The 23,438-nt window shown below is 40.8% G+C and overlaps 1 protein-coding gene across 1 annotated transcript; it reads left to right on the top strand.

The window, feature by feature from the left end:
* Positions 1-1,275: 1,275 nt before the first annotated feature.
* On the top strand, positions 1,276-13,006 carry LNP1 (leukemia NUP98 fusion partner 1). The gene is made up of 3 exons (XM_061453128.1): positions 1,276-1,523; positions 8,819-9,055; positions 11,114-13,006. Exons 1-3 carry the CDS (start codon positions 1,374-1,376, stop codon positions 11,309-11,311), a joined length of 585 nt encoding a protein of 194 aa, XP_061309112.1. The 5' UTR covers positions 1,276-1,373; the 3' UTR covers positions 11,312-13,006.
* Positions 13,007-23,438: the final 10,432 nt, after the last annotated feature.

A 23,438-nucleotide genomic window follows, 5' to 3' on the forward strand; every position in this document is an offset into this window, starting at 1 on the left:
AGTATTGTATAAATACAATAAAACCTCACACCTACACCCACATGAATGAAACTGGAGTTTTGTTGCTACATCTGTACTACTAAACATGCTGGGGACAAGGAGCAAGGTTTAGTGCTGAACCATTGATTCTCTGTAATGCGAAATTGCCAGCAAGCTTTTTGGCATACTTCTGGCCAAGGCCAACTAGCATCTCTACAGCAATGCCTAGGCAACAGAAGAACACCTAGACACAAACCAAGGACTGCTTCCAGTAAGAACTTAGATTTGGGTCTCTCCCTCCTGTGCAGTCTTCCAACACTATCCGAACAAGCTATATAGCCTCAAAGCCCTCCTCTTTTTCCTTCTGCCATATGCCAAGGCATGTAACACATATTCCATTTTCATACTATACAATCAACAGTTTCATTGGCCACAACAGAGGTTTTTTTGCTATACTGGACATTTTGAAATTAAAAAAAGGACACATAAACTACAACAAAGTGTTACAATCACAGCACAGTACATGCAGCCTCAAGGAGACCCGCAGCACAAGTGCCATGTAGAGTAGATGTGACCAGTCTAGCCCCTTGGTCCCAGGAAACAGTCCCCAGCCCTATTCTGTTTTGTGGTATAGTCAGGGTCTATATGGCTTACATCCAGGGCTGGTGAGGAGAAATCAGATGAATTTTTACTGTGTGCCTCAAAATGAGGCAGGGTCTCCCATAACTCTAGTATGGCAGTGAAAAGCAGATGATACAAGTTCATGTTGGCTGCCATAACCCAAAAATGATCATGCAGTTTCTTTAGGGGGGCTTTCTTCTACCTAGACAGACCACATTTCCTGAATATCAAAGAAAGAGCAGAGACAACAGAAGTCAAGAGAGAGGGTGGCATGGAAAGAATGGGCCATTTGTCCTTCCTCCCACAGGGCTAGTTAGTTGTGTCCATTTCTGGACACTGTCAATATATCGGTTCTGCTTCTCAAAATCACAAGCCTACTTTGGGTTCATGTACACACCTCCCAGGCATGTAACTGCAGATAATTCTCCATTGGTATTGACAGCACTCAACAGCAACACACAGAGAGCAGCCAACACATTTCCCTTCCCACCAGCCCCCTTTGGCAGTGTCATATTGGACATCACTGTAATGGAAATGTTAAAAGAAACCTTGTTGAAAACAGATGAAAAAAGATTGACTTAATGTTTAAACAGTGCCAAGGGCTGCAGTGGGTTGGGCTTTTGGGGGATGGTGTGCAGAAAGACTGGTTGAAACTCCATCTCCATTTCTTCTTGTTGACAGAACAGTGTGAGGCTATTGGCTTGGTAGCAGCATTTGAGCTTGCTTTTCCCAGTCTGGTTGGGAGACCCCCCCCAAGTTTGGAACACCTGTACATGGAATATGAAGAGGATGATGATATTTCCTTTGCAAAATGGATGAGCAGCTTCTGGGGCCACAATTTGACTGATGATAATGAGAAAGAGGGTAGAGGCCAGAAGAAACATCAGACTCAACTCTTTAGTGAAAGAAGAGCCTCCCTTCCGGTAAGAGCTGAGCGCAGTTTTCTCTGTATGTGTATGGCTTATGTATAAATATAAGCATCCCTTGGAGTCTGGCTCTAGAGATGCGTGAGAATGAGTATGATACACCTTGCCAACTAAGTTCAGTTCCTGCTGGCGGCAGTTAGTTGCATTTTGAACTTAGCTGCCTGTCAGGGTCAGGCCTCCAGCACCTTTGGAATACAAGAAAACTGGCAAACTCCAAGATAAGGGATGATAGAACCAGAAATGTAAGAAGGGTGTAACAACTACCTAACTATGTACCACAGTCTTGTTCTGTGTGCTCAGCATGGCGCCGCAGAGGTAAAAGCATTTTGGCAACTGGCATACATAAACGTTGTCTTTAACGAGTCTGTTCTCATGTATAAAACTGTATAACCCCATATGTGTTCTTAAATCTTGGACCTAATTCTGCAACTACGCTGCCCCCAGGAAGTTGTATGCTTTACTCCCTGGGATTTAGCTGTTTGCAGGTGTAATTTAAACCAAAGAATGTGATCCCTCCTGTTTTTAAACATCTGACTCAGAAAATAAGGATACAACACATAAGAAAGCTTATTATACTATGAAGTACAATTCTAAGGTAGGAGCACATTCTTTAGTCTTAAACAAACAAAATATCTGGGAAAGGGGCACAGTTCATATGCACAAGCAGGTTTTTAAGGCAACTCACAACTATCTAACTGGTTATCAAAATGAAGTTAAACTAAAACCAACTGTTCACAAGCTGCTCTTTATTGAAGACTGTTGCTTTTATTTCAGCTCTAAAAAAATGTTTAGATTGTCCAAACCTCTCTCTTTTTTTTTTTCCAACTACATCTGTTGGCTTATCAAAGATACTATGTTTCATTTCAAACAATTTTTCACTTATATTCTTAAATTGTTATGGCTGCAACAAAGCAAATGCTATCATACTGGGGAAAAACAGCTAAACTTTTCCAAACTTCTTTTTCTCCCATTCTGTATTTTCATCTTGCAAGTTCTCCTCTACTGGATCTGCCATGTTCTAAGCTGTGGGATTTTTGATTTTCAAAAAATCTGGCTAAGAGAAACTAAACAGACCAAAGCCACCTTCCCACTTTTTGAATTCATAGACAGTCTGGAGAGGTAATCTTCACTCATTAGTTTTGGACTGATCATCCACATTTGTTATTTACAATTATATTTCACCTATGTCACAAACTGCAACACAGAATCTGAGCTATAGCTTTGCTGATAGGTTCCATCAAAATGCCTGAAAACAGGTTTATTAGTGTTTCTTTTTTAATTAATTTTACTGTATTTTAAATTTATCCTTCAGAGACTGACACATACGTGATTTCTTTAGTCCCCAGTACAGACTGAAGTGTAAGAATGTACTTTAAATCACTTTCCATTTGACAAACTGCTGAACACATCTTTGTATATATTTGTGTGTGTATTTGCATGTGTACAAATATATTTCATTTGAAGCATGTTCTTTTCTTCAGTTTGTTCAAAAGCTATTTATATACTGATACGGAGCCCCTTGTTTCAATACTTGGTTAATAGCTATTCAAATACTTTGTTATAGCTGCATCCCTGAATCCATACCTAGAAATTGGATTAAGTTGGCTGACAGAAAAATTGTGAATTTTGACATTACTGTTCAATGAGCTAAAGTTATCCTGTACACTTAATTATGTCTTACCTTTACATTAATGCCCCACAAAAATTTGTCTTGTTCCAGTAGTATTATGCATGAGATATAAATTTCAACTGCTTAATTTCTCAGTGCCAGCAACTGACTGGAGGAATGAGAAGGGAAACATTCTTTAAGGATTTTATGATTTAAGGATAAAGTTTGTGACAAATTTTTTAAATTGGAAATCTCTGACTAGTTGGTAGTAAAGAGCACTAAAACATGTTGTCTTAAATCAAATCTAGAACTTAGACAATTAGGCACTAGTAATTCCTTAGAAATATCTTCAAGAAAGAGCATCTCCTTGTTGAGAGCAAAAACTTGCTATTGCACCTGGATGTGTATTTTTTCACACAGCTATTACAAATAAACTACTGTAAGATTCGAAACACAGTAGTGTTAATTAAATATTATCTGCATTTTATCAGAACAGCGTTATTAATCATGAGGAATAATAACTGAGGTTAAAATGCATCTCTTCTGTAAGTTAGTATATCAGCAGCAGATCACATTATACCCTTTCTGTCTCAACATCGTAAATGATAAGTGCTGTCTCGATGAAAATCAAGTCAGCAGATTCTGACTGACACAGCTGTTGGCAGAAGTTCCTTGTGCAGATACAATGGTACTGCCAAAGCAACACTGCCAGCACACTTTGACTCCTATCTAGGGCTGGTTTATGGTGCATCAGCAATAGTGCAGTGCTGCCCACATGAACTGCATCTGCACCAGGAGTGTTTTGGTATTACATAGCAAAATGCTAGCAGTATAGCATAAAAGGTGGTTTTGCATAATGCTGGAAATCACTTTCAGCTCCAGACTGGTATATTGGTCTTTATAGCTTTTCCTGTGCTGTAGAAAGACATTAGAGCCACTGCTCTCACGTCTAACACAATGTTAAACTCCTGTGGCATCTTATTATGATAGACCTCCCCATAATGTGTATAAAGCTTTGTAGAGTAACTCCCAAATTAACATACTTTTAATTATTTTTGCCCGATATCCCAGTATAACTCACAAACATTACTAAGATGAGCTTTGGAAAATGCTTTTGCTGTTGTCATTCTCATTCTACAGAGGGAAACACAAAATTATATTTATCCTTCACTGGGTCACTGGCAAGACAGGCTGAAACATTCAACTCCACTCTCCTGAAAAGCGTCAGAGTTGTATATGTTGCTGTGGGCCAACACTGAATGAGAAAACTGCCTGGGGAAAACTAAGTCATGTGTTTCCATCTCCTTTAGTTAGCTTGTTCCCCTGGCAAACTTTAGATACCGTGCACGCAGCATTAACTGTAATACCCTTTTTGAAGTCTCCAGCCATGACTTTGCTTGACACATTTTAGTTATCCTCCATCATTTTGGTTCAGGACAGTTTCTTAAATCCCAGACAATTTGTTGTGTGGAAAAGGTAGGAGGCAAAGGAGAGCTGATAAGAGCTTTACAGCCGTATAAATGTATTCACCTTCAAGTAGACATTGCTGCTCACAGCAGAAAATCTAATAAGAAACAGCTGAAAGAGGGAACAGAACAACTGACTGTTGTTGAAGTCTGATTTAAACATATGTTTTAAACTGAAGTCAGACAGAACATTTACCACCATATTGTAACTACAGATAAGCTGGAGCCTAGGCCAAAACGTTTTTTAGGAACGTATGTTTGGCTATAAGCTTCTTGGAAGGAAAGGAAGCTGTGGGACAGCATCTGAATGTCAGATATTCCGAAATATCCCTAAAGTACTGGGGTCACTGTGTAAACTTCAGCTAACAATGAACACTGGTGCAGACACAGTGAAGATTAATTTTCTTTACTGACAGCTGTGCAAGTCCTCAAATCAAGACCAAAAGATGGAAGCAATTATCTTGCCTCCAAAAGAAACTGGGAAAGAGAATAGGAAATTATATTTCATCAATTTAATGAAGTATTTTGTTTATATACTTTTTGTGTGGTTTAGATGGGCACTAGATTAGCAAAAGATTAGCTGTTGTGTAAGTAGATATACCAAGCATGACTGGCCTTTACATAAAGGCTCAAACAGAAAAAGGGGGTATTAAAGGGAGTGAGAAACAACTCCTGAGAATACAATTGGTATTTCTGGCTTTCCCAGTTGACATTGTTTAACCCCATCTAGCAACTAGGCACCACACAGCCTGGGTGGGATGGAGGAAAGAGCTGGAAGGGTAAAAATGAGAAAACTTGTGGGTTGAGATAAAGACAGTTTAAAAGATAAAGCAAAAGCTGCATGCACATGCAAAACAAAACAGGAATCCATTCACCATTTCCCATGGTAGGCTGGTGTTCAGACATGGGAAGGAATAGCAGGAAGGTTCAGCTCCAGGAAAGCAGGGCTCCATCACAGGTAATGGTGACTTGGGAAGACAAGCACCATCACTCTCAAGCTCCCTCCCATTCTTCTTCTTCGCACAGCTTTACAAGCTCAGCATGACACCATATGGTCTGGAATATCCCTGTGGTCATTTGGGGTCATCTGTCCTGGCTGTGTCCCCTCAGAATTTCTTGTGCACCACCAGCTACTCGTTGGTGGGGTGAGAGGCAGAAAAGGCCTTCACTCTATGCAAGCACTGCTCAGCAGTAACTAAAACATCACTGTGTGATCAACACTGTTTCCAGCACAAATCCAAAACATAGCCCCATACTAGTTAGTATGAAGAAAATTAACTCTATCGCTGCCAAAACTAGCACATCACCACTGGCAAAAATTACCGATTTTGATATAAAGGAGCATTCACCATTCTTCCTTCACATGCCTTTTCCCTTGTTTCACCTCCTCCCCACTTCTCCAGTTTACGAACTAGTCAAGGTCTGATCCTAGGTGCCAGAGACCAAGGAGATTTGCTGAAGAGGCACCAGGTATAGGCACAGGGCAGCTGCTAAGGCAAGGACATGAGCAGGTACTGGGGTTTGGAGACTTTTGGCAAGGGTGGACAGCAGCAGTGTGTGGACACCAGAATGTGCAGATACAGAGCTAATCTCTGTTGCCAGCAGCTGCTGAGACGGGAAGCACAGATTAAAGCAGTCTTTAGCGGCTCCTATTTACAATGTTACTAGGCAATCAATCTGGCACCAAACACACGTATTAAATGCATGTATTAAATCCAAGGAACAGGAAGAAACCCAGCCGGATTTTATGTAAAGTCAGTGCCAGACCTGCTTCACCACTGAGTTTCATTTTATGACTCAGTTCTACACACTCTCAGTTTTCAGGAAGACTACTGTGCTGTGCTAGTTATAAGCCATGCAATGCTCATGCTTGAGCAGCTGTATTAAGGCTCTAGTCCTCTGTAGGGCTGTGTCTGTAAGACAGCAACATGCTGACATGCACAAGCATGCTGTCCTCCTAGCTATGGTGGTATGTATCAGGCAAAGGCACTATGAGAGGAAGTACAACCACAGTAATGTGACTCCATAGATCTGTATGTGTAGCTTTACACTTAGACCACTAAGGCAGACCAGAGGAAGACCTGTGTCTTTTCTGGACCACTGCTGCCACGTCAGTATGTGAACTGCAGTCGTTTTGTTAAGAACTATAAGTCTATCTGTGAAGGGAAATTAAAAAGCAATGTCTTAGTAAAATAAAACATTTACAAATATTGCAAAAACAGAATTGACAGAATACCATCCCCCATTTCAGTTGCCCTCCTGGGTTTGTTTTTTTTTTCTTTCCTCAAACAGTCTAGGAACAAATAGCAGTGATTTTTAGGGAGAAACAATTTTTATTTCCAGGAAACAATATTTGTTGATGGCACTAAAATGACACAGAAGACATTTAGCTTGTTGAACTTGACATGGCATGTGTCCTACTGCCCCTCAAGTACAATGTGATTGCTTCGATACTTTTTAAAATAACAATACAATATGACCTTACTGAAATTACAGCTGTATTGATTGGCTTGAAACCAAAGTAAAAATAGTATGGCAGAAATCATTACCAGTACTCTTGGAGGCAGTCCATAATACTAGTTACTGAAGTAAGCTTATATCTGGAAAAGAAATTGAACCTGTACTGTATGATGTGAAAACCCTTCGGTATTTGGTACTTCTGTCAGCTGTGAGATTTACTATTTTTAGCACCTCTCATCAAGCCTGTCTAATGTGATGTAGTCACAAGCATATGGATGCACAGCCTTACTATCCAAAGAAAGGCTGCATAGGTCCCTGTTATGCTGGTAAATTTATAATAGCAACTGGACCAGAGTAAATAGAAATGTACACAGGAGATGTTTCAGGTCCCTTGTAGTCCAAGGTCTGTAGACTCATGTGGCCACTATATCAAGTCAGTTTAGTTTTACACTGTTGTTTGTTAAAAAATAAACAAAACAAAAAACCACCCAACCCCAAACAAGCTCCCCCCAGTAATCTACTGTGAGTGTAGGGTTTTCTCCTGGGTTTTCTTAGGAAGCATTTTGGGATCTATGGGACAGACCTTTAGTTGTTATAAACAATCACAGGTCCTTTGAAGCCAGCAGAGCTTCTCATGGTTACTCAGTAGCTGGCAGCTTAGCACCAGGCTTACACAAAACATATATGCCTTCAAACATGTATGCAGCAGCTGGTTGCCTGGAGTGCCCTAACCTGACACCTGTGGGAGCCTCATTTTTGATACCTCCCACCTCTCTCCCACAGTTTTCACTACCTGTATCTTATCAGTGGTCAACTACACACCAAAAAAAAGCATCAACAGCTGGCAGGGTTTGGGGCATGCCTGGCTCTATGTGGTGGCCTTCTCACTCACTTCTTCTACAGGTCTATTTCTAAACTTCCCAATACATGCCTCCACAGGACATGGCAGCTCCGTATCAGTTTAATTTCCTTTACAGACATTCAATTAAGCACAGCTGATGCAGATCAATAGTTTTTATCTGCATGTCAGGCCAAAGAAAATTGAACCAGATGGAAACTAAACAACTGCCTACTCCTTCCCAACTTTAGCCCTACAAGTGTAATTACAGGAAGTCTCTTTTCTACTATTTCTGCGGTGGCGATGCATCCCTCAGTGCCCTGAAGGTGCTCCCTCACCAGCTCAGGACAAATGTGCCCAAGAAACCATCAGAATATTCAGACCTGGACAATCTTGTCTGCCTATAGGCCATGCTGAAAATTTGATTTGACACAACTGGGCTAGAAATGGTCACTTTCACACTCAAACGAATTCAAGCATTTGATAAGATCTGGAGCACCTGTGAGTCAGACCCTGAAACAGGCTAATTTGGCAACAAAAGACTGGATCTTTGGTTTCTGAGAGTCCTGCCTAGAACCTGCTGCCAGATGCAAGACCTGAGTTTCTGAGATCATGAAGGGTCCCAGGTTCTTTCAGTGTCAGTGGGCACTAGACAGAACTCATCACATTTTACATTTGAAGCATTTATTTGGGTGCCAAAACTTAGATACTCAAAAACAGGAATAAAAGCAAACTCTGCTGCTGCCTCTGGAAAACAAGATCTTGGCAGTGGGGTTCTTTTTAAAAGGAAAGATACAGAAGTCTAGGCAAGGTCCTTCATTCTGCATCATTGTTTGGAGAGTGCTCAGTGGCAAAAAGAATCTGCCTTGTGTCCTCTCTTTTAATACTCAATAATCAACACAGACCTCTTGTTTTTCAGGCCAGGCTTTCCTCCCTCCACACAACACGACTTCATGCTTCTACCAAAGGCTCGTCTTCAGGCCATCTCAAGGGTTCTCAAGAGGACCAGGATGTCAAATGCCACTGCCACAGGAAGGCAAGCAGAACACCTTCAGGAGACAGCTCATGCCCAGAGACAAGATCAAACTCCATCCAGGAATTTGTGGAGTCCTTTGAAAAACAATTGCATCTCAAAAGCAAACGCTCAGTTTCTTTGGTAGGTAACAACCAACTTAAGATCACTTCAGAACTAAAAAAACCAACCAAGTAACAAGTGGGCCAGCTTTATCCCTGGTGTAATTCCTACGGCTTTCTTGGAAGAAGAGCATTGATAAGCTTGAATTAGAATTTCTCAAATTACAGTACAGGAAACACGTTTAAAGTGGTAGTATCATTTGCATGAGAATTCCTGATGTAGTGTTATCATCTGAACTTACTAAAAAATTTTTATCTTCAAAAAGAGACCCCACATTGGCTGTGGCAATATTTTCAGGGGTTTCTACAGCTGTGCCCCTAAAATGTGACAATGTAAACCCAGGTTTTCTTCACTTTTGCCAAAGACCCAGCTCCCTTTCTCACTGCTGCCTACCTGGTTTAACCAAATACAGTGTTATCTGTAAGTGACGTTTGAAAAGCTTCTCTTTTATCCTTTGGGACTCCATCCATTTGCTTTCATTGGTTTCACCACACAGCTGCAGGAGCAGCCATTGCTATTAGTAGCTGAACATATTTATATATGAACACACATATGAACATGTAAGAGCATGCAGCCATCCAGGGATTCTCCCCACATTTCATCCTTCTCTCCATCATTCTGTCCTGAGAAAAGCATGTTCTGTGTGATTTGTGTTGATGAAGTAGCCAATAAGAGCCTTTTTTCTATGACACCTTAACACATTTTTGGTACTATGATATATAATATCTAGTGTATCATAAAATGGAATGAAGAATATTAACCCTAGGTCACTTTCATGTTTCAGAAGAACACTATCAAATTCAGTCACCCTATTGAAAAAGCTATACTTGAATAACTCTTGACATTAGCATCAAGTAACAATAAAAGGAAATATTATTTTTTTTCCAGTTTGTTGATGCTGACAGCTTGCATAAGAGAGTAATTTTCAGCTCTTTTCACAGATCTTCTGTTTAGCAATAAGAGAGAATAAAAACCTCTCTTCAATAAGCAGCATCATTTCATGATCAATCCCACAATTACAGTCTTTGCATGACCAGTCCTCTAAGAATATGCAGAATTATGGTGATGACAACTTTGTTATGCCATTGTTAAGATTTGAAGTTCATTCACTAATCTTATTTTCCCCTTTAGGAACTACTCAGAATTTATTTCATTTGGAACTTCACATTGCCTCATATGCCAACCCTCACCAGTGGGTTGCCTGGCTTATAATTTATCATTTATTAAAAGTGCCTGTGGCTAGAAAGTCTGTGAGTGTGTGATAACTGTACAATAGATACAGTGAGTGTAAATACATCTTCAGTTCAAGTTCAAAATATGGATTCTGGTACCCTTCTGTAATCTGCAGTGAGGTGTGCTGAACTGTATTTTAATTTACCTTTCAAGTAGACCAAATTGTTGTCATTTCCCAGGTCATCATTGACATCTGGAAGATGTGAAGGACTTAAGAATCTTGAAGAACTGAGCAATAGATGTTAAGAGATCTGGAAGGAAATTTGGGAGTGGTTTTAAGCTTTTATCTCCAAAAGGAGCATTTTTTTGCTTTCAGGGATCTGTAGGTGCAATTCATTCACCATGACCGCACAGGCAAGGGAAAAGCTGGGGAAAGGTAATGCCATTTTATCTCCTTCCCTCCAGATTGCTTTTTTGTTACAAACCTGGCTTGGAGGACACTTCATGACCTTCAGCACTTGTTTTCAATGAGATCTTTGCAGCTAGCACTCAACAGCCTTCAGGCATATAAAGATGGATCATGTGAAAGAACAGAAACAATGGTTCTGGGCTGAAATCTCAAAGCTCTTCCCTTTTTCCTTCCTGTCTGCTCTCCTCTTCAAGTCCTCTGCTCAGGTGACCCTCCTACCAAATGCAGAGCATAACCAAAAGCATGTTGCCTCTTGCTGAGTTTAGGGGTGACTTGCTGGGACCTTGAATTTGAACCCATCATGTTAAAGATGATCTTGCTGAGGTGGGTGACTGGAATATTTTATTATACATTAGTGGTGAAATAAAATCATGATTTTTATGTTGTTCATGTTGAAATTGCTTGTAATTCCCTGCTATTTTTCCCCTGTCTTTTAGCAACCTGAAGGTGTGAAGGAGAGAAGAGAAAGATTGCATTTGAAAAAAATCAAGTCTCATAAGAGAATGGGAGAGAAATCAGAGCAAAGGAGAGAGCAGGAAGAAGATAAAGGTTCAGAAGCCGGACCTGCAAAACACAACAAAAAATTTCCACCACAAGCAACCACTGAGAAAGGATACTTATGCATGGGGAGCTAGAGTGTGTTAACATAATGAATTTTAACAATCTCCCTGAAGAGCAGAGGGAGCATTCTTGTTTTACTTTGACTAGAAGCAGCCTGTTAGATAGAATAAACCCTAACCTGTAAAATAAAAGTAAAATTCAACTGCATCATTGACACCATGTTAATACCTTCCTGTCTTTTGCCATTAGAAATGTGAACCTTGTCATAGGAGGAGTGTAGCAAGATCCAAGTTAGCAATTAACCACTGTAAGAGGGTTTCAGGCAAATTTAATATTGTGTCAGGACAGTGGTGTATATTTAGTCCTCATTTAAGAGGAGACTGTGTATGTACTACAAGCCATGTGAAGTCATCCAAAGCCTTGTTTCTGTTTTAACTGAAAACACTCTTATTGCTAGGTTTGGAAAGGAAAAATTATGCATAAATGGCTACCTGCTTCCTGCCCCTAACATTAACTTAGGTTTGTCTTGGAAACAGGTATCTTTTTCATTTGACAATCTCTTGACTCCAATTTTGTGGAAGTAATAAAAGAGAAGCCTACATGTTCTCTTCTATAGCTCACTTCTCTCTGCTTACCCTATCACTGTGCAATATGACTCTTATTTCTCTTGTATCCCCTAAGCCCTCTCCCATGTCCTCAGTCCCATTTCCCTAGTTACACAACTAGTTCTTTCTCTCAGCTTTTAATCTCATCATCCTGTTTTTGTGGCCTTTCCCCTCCTCATTTACTACTTCATAGTCCTGCCTTGTATCTACCAACCTCTTTTGCTACATATTTGTTTTGCTTCATCAGAATTTGATCTTTGCTGAAAGTTCTTCAGTAAAAACAGAGATGTTCTGCCTATCATACTGTTGTATAATCTCTTCAAGGGATTTTCACACATTCATAGTAAGTATTGCAACCCTTTTCCCTTTTTCTCTTTTCTAGAGCTTCGGCCAAACCAAGGGAATAAGAACTTGCTCTGACTATGGTAAGCAGGACTTAGGATAATTGTTTCCTCTGGCTGAAGATCCTCTGAACTCTGGTGTAAATCTCACCAACTATAAGTTAGATTTCCTCATTCAGGGGACATCCACCTCCACATGCTCATAAATGCATACACATCCCCACAACCTCCCCATGCCCCTTTTCAACATGGAAGTCTTCCCTGCAGAGAAGGATCCTGCCCTCTTTGGGAATAATTTCCCCAGGCCTAGGTCAGAGAAAGCCTGCTTCGGATAATACAGTTAGAATTAAGACTAATGAGGTCATGAGCAAAAATAGAAGTTTGCTGGGTGTTCTTCCTGTGATTTTCTATAATTAATGAAGATCTTACTATTTTACTTTAGAGTCTTAATTTTGAATGTTCAACCTTTTAAAAGCTTAGGGCATCCTTAAAACTTTGTAATGCTTATCTCTATTAAAGGTTTTTCTTTTTAAGTAGGTCTTTGGGGAATATATAAGAAAGCAAATTGAATTGCTGATGCTTGAAAATTGCTCCTAATTGGTGACTTATATTATAAACTAATAAATGATGCTATAAACTGAAAAATGGTGTTCCTATGCATGGTTCCTGTCCTCCCCAATCCAGATTGAATTTTCATGAAGCTCTTCTGTCAGCCAAAACTTCTATGTGGATGGCTTTCCTTTTGTAGCCCTAATTTGAAAACTGCATTGCAATAGACCTGGGTAGAAAAGAACATGGCCAGCTGTACTTGACTTCCCCAGATAGAGCATCTCACATACACCCCTTTATGTAGCAACCTGCCCTTACATCTCATGAGAGCTAAATGCCATGTCTGCCCCAGCTTTTTATGGATTTCAGAGCATCAGCTTCTCCCTCCTCCTGTTTTCCAGCCAGATTAACTCAACAAGCCCAGCTGTATCCCAGCAGAATTTCAAAAAGATTGTATTCATGAGACTAGCATGCTGGTTGTGCACCACACCTGATGACAGAAAAAACACCAAAAAGAGCTAAAATAGAAACCCCACGTGTGCCTGGCTCTGACTTGCTTTTTACCACCTGTATGGAAGCACAGGCAACCTTACTGCCATAAAGGCAGCCTAGTAGGTCTACCTCCAAACAGCTCCTGTGTTTATCACTGAACCCCATATCTCAAATGGGAGAGTCTGTAAGTGTTTATAACCCTGTCAGACTCTGGGAAAAAAAAAAAGAAGCTTTCAAATATTGTCCTCAACTGTCCTTAAATTGCTAAAAAATGTTTACTCAAAAGCATTTAAGTGTTTTCTCTTGCTTCACACCATGTCTCATTGGACCAGCAGTCCTTTTCAGTTTAGCCCCCAACACAATAGCATTACTTAAACTGAAATTTGCATGGTGGAATGAAATCTTTCTCTGCAGAAGTTGACAATTATTCCATAATGAATCAGGCATTTGGGAAGAAAGTTAATCATCCAAAGAGGAATGTGATTGAATGGCATGGCTGATATTTCTATTTATTTCTACCAAAAAGTGGAACTGGAATTTGCAAGTAGTCAGAAAGACTCCAGAGGGTTTTCATTTTCACAGTAAGTCACAAGTTTGGTTGTGACCTTTTGTTTTCATGTCAAGACTGACGTGAAAAATAGCCATTGCTCTGATTCCCACCCCCAGTTCTCAGAGCAGCTGGGCTGGCTGTGGCCGTTTTCCGCACACATGCCCATTCCTCTGCATATGTTTGCTCTTTCTGCTCTTTCCAAGAATGGGATGGCTGAAAGTTGGATCAGAGTCCAAACCTTGGAGACAAAGGAGGTCACTTAGTGGGAAGCAAAGACAAAGGGACCAAAAAATACCTTTTCCAAAATGCTCATTAAGAGGTAATTTTAAAAACCTGGAACAGTTTTACGAGAGTGGGGAGCCAGCAGGTAGAAGTAAGCTGACACCCCCACTGCAGGCCGGCTGTTGAAAGCTGATGTGACTCAGAAGCCTGTGAAGGACATTTTAAACTTGCTGTGTCTCATGGGTGATGTGCTTTGGTAAAATGCTCCCCTCTGTGAATCCTTTCCAGGGCATTAGGCTAACTAGGAAGTGCTCCTGTGGGAAGCATTTCAAGCGCATGATCCAGTTATACATCAGTGTTTCCTGAGAGGGCTAAGAAGAGAATGTCAAGTGTGGTCACCTCATCTTTTAGGTGGAATTTCCAAAGCAAGATATTTATGCTTGCATACTTCTGAGGTATTATTTAATTACAGCATGGTTTTGAAGGCAGATTAAGTTTTGGATACTTTTTAACATATCACATACTAATATATAAAATGACCAACCCTGCAAAGGCAAAATGAAGCAATACCTATATTCATGTGCATACCCACAACAATTCTTTCTAGGAAAAAAAGAGAAATATTTCAATGCATAAATAAACTAAAACAACCATGATGTATAGCTGAACAAGGGTACAATACCCATTTAAAAAAACCCCTAATATTACATATGAAAAAATGAAAATGTTAATGTGTACTTTTTTGTTCTTTAGCACAAAAGAAGGTATTTGGACAAGCACAGCTCTGGAGCTCTGGCTTTGAATGAGTAGGATAAAAATCACACAGAGGTATAATCAAACCAGATAGCCAAAGTTATTCACAATGAAATTAAACATAATCACAGGACCTTGAGTTTATACAGGCATCTACCAAAACTATTGAAAACAAGTATTGAAATACATCCAGAAAGATATCACAGCCAAAATCTAGCCATTCACTGACAGAAATGAATAGTGAAATCCAACAAACTTCATAGATAATGCCCTGCCTGTGCTTGTTCTGCCAGAGCTTTGCATAACTGTATATGAACAATTGTTAAAATACACCCACTCATCATAGAAAACATTTCTTGTAGGGTGTTGGATTTTCATTTACTCTGTTGGTTTAGATTGGATTGACATATGATATTCCTCCTATTAGGAGGATCCCTCTGAATTCTAGCCCAGTCTTTCCTGTACTTTGGAAAAGGATAACTTCTCTCAGCTGTGTCTTTTCCCTGAAGCCAGATAGAAAAGTAAGGGAAAGAAGTGATACAAGGAGTATCAAAGACTAATATTCTGTCATATTTGATTCATTCTTATCCTTCTTATGTTTGTCAAAATGCTTCAGTTAATGCAATTTCTAAACTAATTGATTGTTTTGCTGTACTGAGAAGGCTCACCAAAATCTGTGACAGTTATATATGATTTTTCATTAAAAAGCCAATAGAGTCCTTACAGAGAGTCCTCAGCCTAGTGAATTAGTCCTATTTTGATACTGAAGTATCAAAAAGGAGCCTTTTTCTGCTACAAAGCTTGAGCAGAAGGATTCAGAGACACCGTTCCCCTGCGCTTCCCTGCAACCATATCCTGTCATATCAGGTGGACAGTAAGATTTTTTTTCACCCTTCCTGGATCTTTATGCAATGGATCTCAGTTGATGTTTTAGTCTTCCTGTATGCACAAAACAAATTTTGAATGTCTTTCATAAGCATTTTAAATCCAGTGTGTCTATTCCCTGAGGAATTTTGGCTGTCATAAAGCAACTAGAGTGTTTTTAGGTTAGCCTTCCCACAGCTAGCACAAAGTTACGCCTGAGAAAGAGGAATGGTTAGGGCATTCCTTTGTGCTGATGGTCCCAGAAGCAATAAAAGGTCCAGGGTGAACAAAGTAACTTTGTGCTGCTCTCACCTATGCAGAATTTTGTCAATCACAGGTTAGACCAGAATTTATAATAAAAAAAAATTAAAAATTCACAAACTCCTTTGCCGTTGTACCAAGTTCACTCAGAGTTGGAGGCTACTCCAGACAAAAGATTTTCCATACCTTTAACACCCTTTGCATGGAACAAATGTAGACCCACAGTAGCATAATCCAGGTCACTATTATATGGTCAACATACATCAACCATAATGTTCATCACACATTTATGGTATCATGATGATCATCATGGAATCAGTACGATCTGATTACCTACTGAAGAGCAATTCTGAGTTGATGTTGTTTAAGACTGATAAAAATTTCCTTTCACTTGAAGGAGCAAGATTTGTATTTGTGTTATTTGTCATGATGACTTGGAGACTGGCAGAAGCACAGAACCTTACTGCATGCACAGCCTTCACAGAGAGGTATCATGAGAAATTCCTAGGGCCTTATTTTCTGTTACTTTTAATGCAGAGGGTAGAGGAAGGGGATCATATACCAAATTATTCAGACCTCGACTAAACCTTGAATGCTGGTGACTGAAAGAGATATGTCTGCATATTGAAACTGCTGCAGCAATCTTATGCTACCAGATGCTACAAAGAAGCTGGGAGAACCCTCAGCATCAGTATTGCTTTTAGCAAAGTTTTATACTGATGACCAAAGATAGAAGATGATGGGCCGCATTGGAGCTGTTGCATCATTCTTTAAATAAATGTATTAGTGGAAAAGCGGAACACCAGTGTTCTGAGGGATCTGCAAACAGCTGGGTGCTTCGATATGTGCAGTTCAGAGTTGGCACTGCAGTGAAGGGGTAAACAGTTCTCCTAATTCACAGTGTGCACTCGCAGCCCAGAAAGCCAACTGTATCCTGGGCTGCATCAAAAGGAGCATGACCAGCAGGTCGAAGGAGGTGATCCTGCCCCTCTACTCTGCTCTTGTGAGACCTCACCTGGAGTATTGTGTGCAGTTCTGGTGTCCTCAACATAAAAAGGACATGGAAACGTTGGAACAAGTCTAGAGGAGGGCCATGAGGATGATCAGGGGACTGGAGCACCTCCCATATGAAGACAGGCTGAGAAAGTTGTGTCTGTTCAGCCTGGAGAAGAGAAGGCTGTGTGGAGACCTCATAGCAGCCTTCGAGTATCTGAAGGGGGCCTGTAGGGATGCTGGGGAGGGACTCTTCATTAGGGACTGTAGTGACAGGACAAGGGGTAATGGGTTAAAACTTAAACGGGGAAGTTAAGATTGGTTATAAGGAGGAAGTTCTTTAGTGTAATTGTGGTGAGGCACTGGAATGGGTTGCCCAGGGAAGCTGTGAATGCTTCATCCCTGGCAGTGTTCAAGGCCAGGCTGGGCAGAGCCTTGGGTGACGTGGTTTAGTGTGAGGTGTCCCTGCCTATGGCAATGGGGGTGGAACTAGATGATCTTAAGGTCCTTTCCAACCCCAACTATTCTATGATTCTATGATTCTATAATCAACATTTAATAGTTTAGTCTGTTCAGCTCACTCCTCTCCATAAATTACGTGATCTAGTTAGTGCCTATATTGATAACCTCAGGAAAGAGACTGAGGACTAAGTACTCCTCTCTTTGAAGCCTGTTTCTGTAGGTGGCATCTGAGACATATTGGTGGAGTGGAGCTGAGTGAGAAAAGTAGGTATAACTGCTATGCTGTCTGTACTTTCAAGCACAGAACCTTATCTCAAGACTTTCTGGGTTGGTATCAAATAAGTATAGAAAGCACGGCATACCACTGGATACCACATTCTTCTGGAAGAAAATAATCTTGTGTCTGGTCTGGATCCTGCTGAAGTTGTTCTGATGATAGCAGGACTTAATCTAATAAGTGTATCCTCATTTCCTTAATGTTGTTGATTCAGTAAATGTTTTGGACTAGGGATCTTAATTTTTAAGGGAATATATCAGCTAGAGCTCTCAAAATTCCTGGGAAATAACAGGAATTCCTGTATTAAAATCCCGTTTTCTAGTACTCTTTTCCATTTATATTTAGCAGTGTATTCAAAATTGGCTGCTAAAGTAATAGACCTGTCCAACTGTTGTATCTAGGTGCTTCTGTAAAGTCAGTGGCAGACTTGTCTGTGATGAAGAAGTCAAGAAGAGAGGGTCCTTTAGGACTGTGGAAAGGGAATATTCAAGGTTTGATTCCAGTTACAGAAGAAGAAAGAAAACAAAACTACTCAGTATGCACTGTAATGCATTATGAGGTTACTGCAAGTGTAGCTTCTTATACAGTTCAGAGACCAACTTAGAAGATAAAAACTAACTCTTAACTCCTTCTGCCTATGTGTTTCATAGAAACATGCCAGTGTTTAGGCAATACAATTCTATGGACAGTGCAAATCAAAAATACGAATTTGCTACAAAATACACTGTTAGCAAGTTATTTCACTTATTGTCATTAGTAGATGACATTTATAGCCATTATCCAGCAGAGGGAGACTGTCAATATCGAGTGAGTGCAAACACGTTTGACATCAAAACTAGTTACAGTGCCAGTAGGAAACAACAAAACAAAACAAAACAAAAAACCAACCACCAAATCCCAAAACCCCCAAACAAACAAAAAACACCAACAAAACCAAAACACGTAATCAAGATACCAAAATTGCAGGACTGCGTGGTCAGATTTTGCCCTGTGTTATTTATATGCAACTTTTAATTATATGAAGGAAATCAACATAAGCTGATGAGATACCCATGGCAGAGTTTAGTCTGGTATTAGGGTCTGCAGTATTTATCCCACGGTCAGCAGAAGACCTTGATCTAGCTCTGAAGATCATATACTGCTGAATTACTAGTTGGCAGCTCCTCACTGCAGCTGTTTCCCAAACTGTCTTCTTTATCTGCCCTCCATTTCCAGGATGCAGCCCACACTCCCCTGCTTTAACCGGTTGGAGACCTGCTGGTGTACTCCTCGGTGCCTCCACCCATGTGCATACTGAATGCTCAGGCTGGAGGGGAGAGATGAGCAGCAACCCCGTGGCTGCTGTTTTCCTGAGGGTCAAAGGGTGCCCAATATCAGAAACAGCTCACTCAGCTCCTGTCCAGGGAGCTGCTCCCCTTGTACAGCCAGCCAAGTTTCTCTTCCCCTCTGTGGCAGCCCTCGGGTTCAGCAGCTTCTACGCTGCAGAAGTTACCCCATTTCTGCTACCACAGAAACCAAGGTTTGTCCATGCTTCTCTGAAACCTTCCTCAGATACTTGCCTATAGCTGGTGAGCTGCTCCTGTAGGCCAAAATGTCCCTATCATCACTATAGTATCTGCTGCTCCCAGTACTCGGTCTTGTTTTCCATATTTTCAATATTAAATACAAAAAAGCCTTGAGGAGCCCTCCCCTAATCCTTACTATAGGAGAAATAATATATTTCTTGCCCCAGGTATATTCTGACAGAATAATTATATGTGAAGCCAGAAGTTTCTTCGTGAGAAAAAGCTATAGCATTTTTTCCATATAAGCAGCATATGCTATTCCATAAATGTATATATAGAAACAATAAATGTACATACAGAAACCATAAAAGTACATATAGAAACCTTTGCTTTTAGCAACAATTTAAAAAAAAAAACCAGCATTTTCCTTCCAGATTGTGTAAGTTACATTTAGCAGGTCTATGCAGGCTTCCATGAATAGTTTTCTGACTTCTTTACTTGTCAGGTACACAGTTTGACTTTTCAAACCCAGATCTCACACTACCTTAACTAGCAAAAAAATCTCCATTTCTTCTGTTCTCCTGTGTCACCCAGAAAAAAATAAGCACTACCAGTGCTTTTCATATGCAATATAGCTGAAAATCAGCTATATTTTAAAATAAATTTCAAAATATCTCCATTCATCAAATGCAACCTCTCCTCTACAGCAGTCCACAGCAAAGTGAGCTGTGACACACAGACCCACATTTCAGTTGGTCCAGTTCAAAGTCCCACCAATGCAGGGGGGTTGTCCAGCTTTTCTGGGCTGCAAACTGTGATGGCAAAGAGCAGGGATGCACTTCTGTTAGGCTGCTTTACTCTGAGGGCACATTTTGCAGCAGGACAGAAATGAGAGGCTGAGGGGTGGCAAGAGTCTTAAACCACTCAGGATGTTTGCACAGTTAATGTCAGTTACAGTCTTCAGCCTTTCACTATTACTTCAGTGGAAATCCAGAGACATAAAGCCATACTGAACTTCATTCTTCAAATACATTCAAATGTGCCAACTGTGGGGGAATTACTCATTGTTGTGAAATGAAGCACGAGTGGACATGTTGGCAAGTTCAGTTCCTGTGTTCTGCCAAATAAAGAAATACTTTTGCTCAGAAACAGAACGGAGGTAAAAGAACTGAATTTCTTAAAACAACCAAAGTATATCACAGGAATGTCAAAAAAAAAAGCTGATAGATTTCTCCCCCTCCCCCTTTCTTTTTCAATTGAAAGAGAATGTTCTGTCTGGGAACTTGAGCAGGAAACCCAGGATCAGAAATTACCCTCTTCCCCTTCTACACTAATTACTGGCTTACTAAATTACCTGGTCATTTAATTTTTATTGTGCTTGTTCACCAGAGTACCAAATATCATTTTACATATATGTACTTTATATATACTGACATGTGCTGACAATTAGACATTTCTGCCTCTGCATCTCCTGGGAGAAGTGTGCTGTACTGCAGGTTTCTATCTACCACTCCCCCTGCCTGGTCACAATCTATTATTTTTTTATGCAGCCCCTGGGTTTCTCTGCTTTCCTTCAACTTTCTTTCTCAGAAACAGCCTTCTCCCTGTTACTCCCCTGTAAGCGGCGAGGAGAAGCAGACAGGCCAACCCAATATGGGTGATAAGCAACTTCTACTTTGTGACGCAGTTCACACATATATAGGAGTGGTATTCAGCCACTCCTTCTTGGCACAAACAGTATTGGTTAGCCCCCACAGCTTCCTCCACATTCTCCTCCCAGGTCCGGTCTCCGGCCACCTGTGGGGGCCACCCCCTGCCTTGCTCGCACAGTCCTCCAGAACTATATGGTTCTGCTCTTAGAGTCATTCTGCAACACTCCCCTGCTTCCCTATGATGGCCTTTACCTACAAAGCTGCTTAGCCTGTGATCCCATTACATTCAACATCATCCTGCATGTTCAAAATCACATTCAAGCATATGTGTTTATAAGGTGCCTGTGCCATTAAATACTCAGGGGCCAATGGAAATTTCAGTGTTATGGGAAACCTGGCAGAGAGGTGGTACTGAGTGGGAGTCAGCAGTGTGGAAGTGGCCCTGCCTATCCTGGCAGCCCAGCTGGGCTCCTGGATTAAAGCAAAGGGGAGGAAGAGCCAAGCAAGTCAACAGTGGAGCACCACTGCAGCTGAGGCTTTGCAGCTGGCTTGGGAGCAGAGCTGGGGAAGGTCAGTGACCAAGTGGAAAGTATTTGTCTCCAGGGAATACTGCACCTGGACACAAAGACTTCCATGATGCGCTTCTTCCTATTACTGCTTTTTCTCTTTCATGTGTGTGATAAATGTGTGTATGGGGAGTTTTTTCACCAGAGATTTTCTGGCCCTGATGTCCCATGGGGTGGACTGGTACCACAACAGCAGGAAGACATTACCTGCCATGCTGCAGGACAGCTGAGGGAAAGAGGTCACAGGAAGCAATACTTATGCAGTGTCACTGGCTTTCTGACCTCCCCACCCCTCCATGGTCACCTCCCACAGCTGTGCTCTTGCTTTTCTTGTCCTGAAAAAGCATTTTTAGCTCCTTCTCCCTAGGCAGGGCTACAGCTGCTGCTCTTCATATCACTGCTCAGCTGACCAATTTTCCCATCCTCTTCTTTCTGCCTCGTGTCTCCCTCCAAAGGGTTTTTCATCCTGATGTTCTCCCCTGGCTAGCCCTCTCTCCTGACTCACCTGGGGTATGTGCCAAATGCAGCGAGTCAGAGAGAGAACAAAAATTAACAAAGCAATGAAGAAAACCAAAATTGCATCATAAAAAAATGTTGAAAGAACACCAGAAGGTTTGCAAAGTTAAACTCTCAAAAGCTGGAGAAATACACACCTAATGCTGCCTTTGGAAGTGTAGTTCAGCCCCCTCACCCCTTCCCCCACACAATATGTATTATGTGATATGATTTAATGATTTGACTGCATTTTTTTCCCCACAGGACTAGCGTCTCATTTAGTGTAAATGCAGGACAGTGTCTGGGAATGAAGCTGGTCCCTACGTTTCCTGGATAGATGTGTGACTAGAAGCCCCCTTTATCACGACAAAACCCAAACAATGTGCTGAATTCAGAGCTGTCAGCTTCTTCATGAGGTTTCCTGGGGTAGGTTTCCTGCAGCATCTAAATATTTTGCAAACATGGTTATCATCACAGTGTGCATTAAAGGTGAGGAGATACTATTTCCAGGGAACTGTGAACTGTTTATTACGATCTGCTGCAATTTCTTGAATACTCCATTGGCCCTGACATTTGCTCAGGATACTTTATAATTTAACTAGCTGCTCCAGTAGACTTCATTTGCCCTTCTGAATGCTTGGTGCTTATATAAATCTCTAACCTAGATGTCTCCTACCAGGTGCCCCAAAATAAGAAACTATCAGCCAAACACAGGCATGCAGGTAACATATCTAGAAATGACCAAGGAGTGATGAAGGCAGAGAGGGTTTCTAGTTCTTGCAGCCGCCTTTTCTTTTCTCAGCTAGCAGAATATCCCATTTTTCCACAGCCCTCTGCCTTAGGTTTACATGTCCCAGTTTCTGCAGCTGATAAACTAGGACTTGGCTTGGTACTTGATCCTGAGTGAGTACACCAGATGAGCTCTCTATTGGCTGATGTTATTGAGAAGTTACACTATTGTAGACTTGTTCAAATAATCTGTTGCTGACCATCCTCTACTGAAAAATGCCAGGGTAGCGCATGTCATTTTCCCCAGTGTGAATAATCTCTTCCTTTTGAATATGAAATTTGCTTCATGAGCTGAAGCATAGTAAAAAGAAATGTCATTCCATGTTCCCAGAGGTGATTTTCAGGCTTCTTTTTTGTCACCTTGCAGCCTTAAAATCATCTTTGCTCTCATCCATAACAAGATGAGAAAAGGCAAAGATTCTTACTCTGCGATGCAGGGACAGGGATCCTCTTTTTTTGTACATGTTTGTACTGGAGACAACTTCACTTGCACAGCTCTCAGTGTCAGGGCATATATTAATTTCAAGTGCTGATACTCCAAGAAGAAAAATATTCAGGATCTGCAAACTACTTGCTCCTAGTGCTGCTTTTGCCATATTTTTCTGTTTTGAATCATCATTATATGGAAATGGAGAAATCTGGGGAGAAAATTCTTGCCGTTAATATGCTTAGCATTTCTGGCTTTATTGAACTAGATTCCCCATGCCAAATTGCTAGTTAGTTCAAAGGACTATAATCAGTTTGAAACATTGATTCAGGTATTGCATTTGCAGTCTTTGCAGTTCCTCTCAGTGAAGATAGGGGTAGGATGAGCTCTTTTGACTG

This window comes from Pezoporus flaviventris, unplaced genomic scaffold, assembly GCF_033815535.1.
Source record: "Pezoporus flaviventris isolate CSIRO_AGI_PZ_B2104156 unplaced genomic scaffold, CSIRO_AGI_Pfla_v1 ptg000015l, whole genome shotgun sequence".
In the NCBI taxonomy this organism is placed as follows: domain Eukaryota; kingdom Metazoa; phylum Chordata; class Aves; order Psittaciformes; family Psittacidae; genus Pezoporus; species Pezoporus flaviventris.

Excerpts from the sequence above, each read along its gene's own strand:
- LNP1 (XM_061453128.1), top strand. The coding sequence starts at position 1,374 with ATGGAATATGAAGAGGATGATGATATTTCCTTTGCAAAATGGATGAGC. Across the intron at positions 1,524-8,818 it reads AAAGAAGAGCCTCCCTTCCG|GCCAGGCTTTCCTCCCTCCA; the intron begins GTAAGAGCTGAG and ends CTTGTTTTTCAG. Across the intron at positions 9,056-11,113 it reads GCAAACGCTCAGTTTCTTTG|CAACCTGAAGGTGTGAAGGA; the intron begins GTAGGTAACAAC and ends CCTGTCTTTTAG.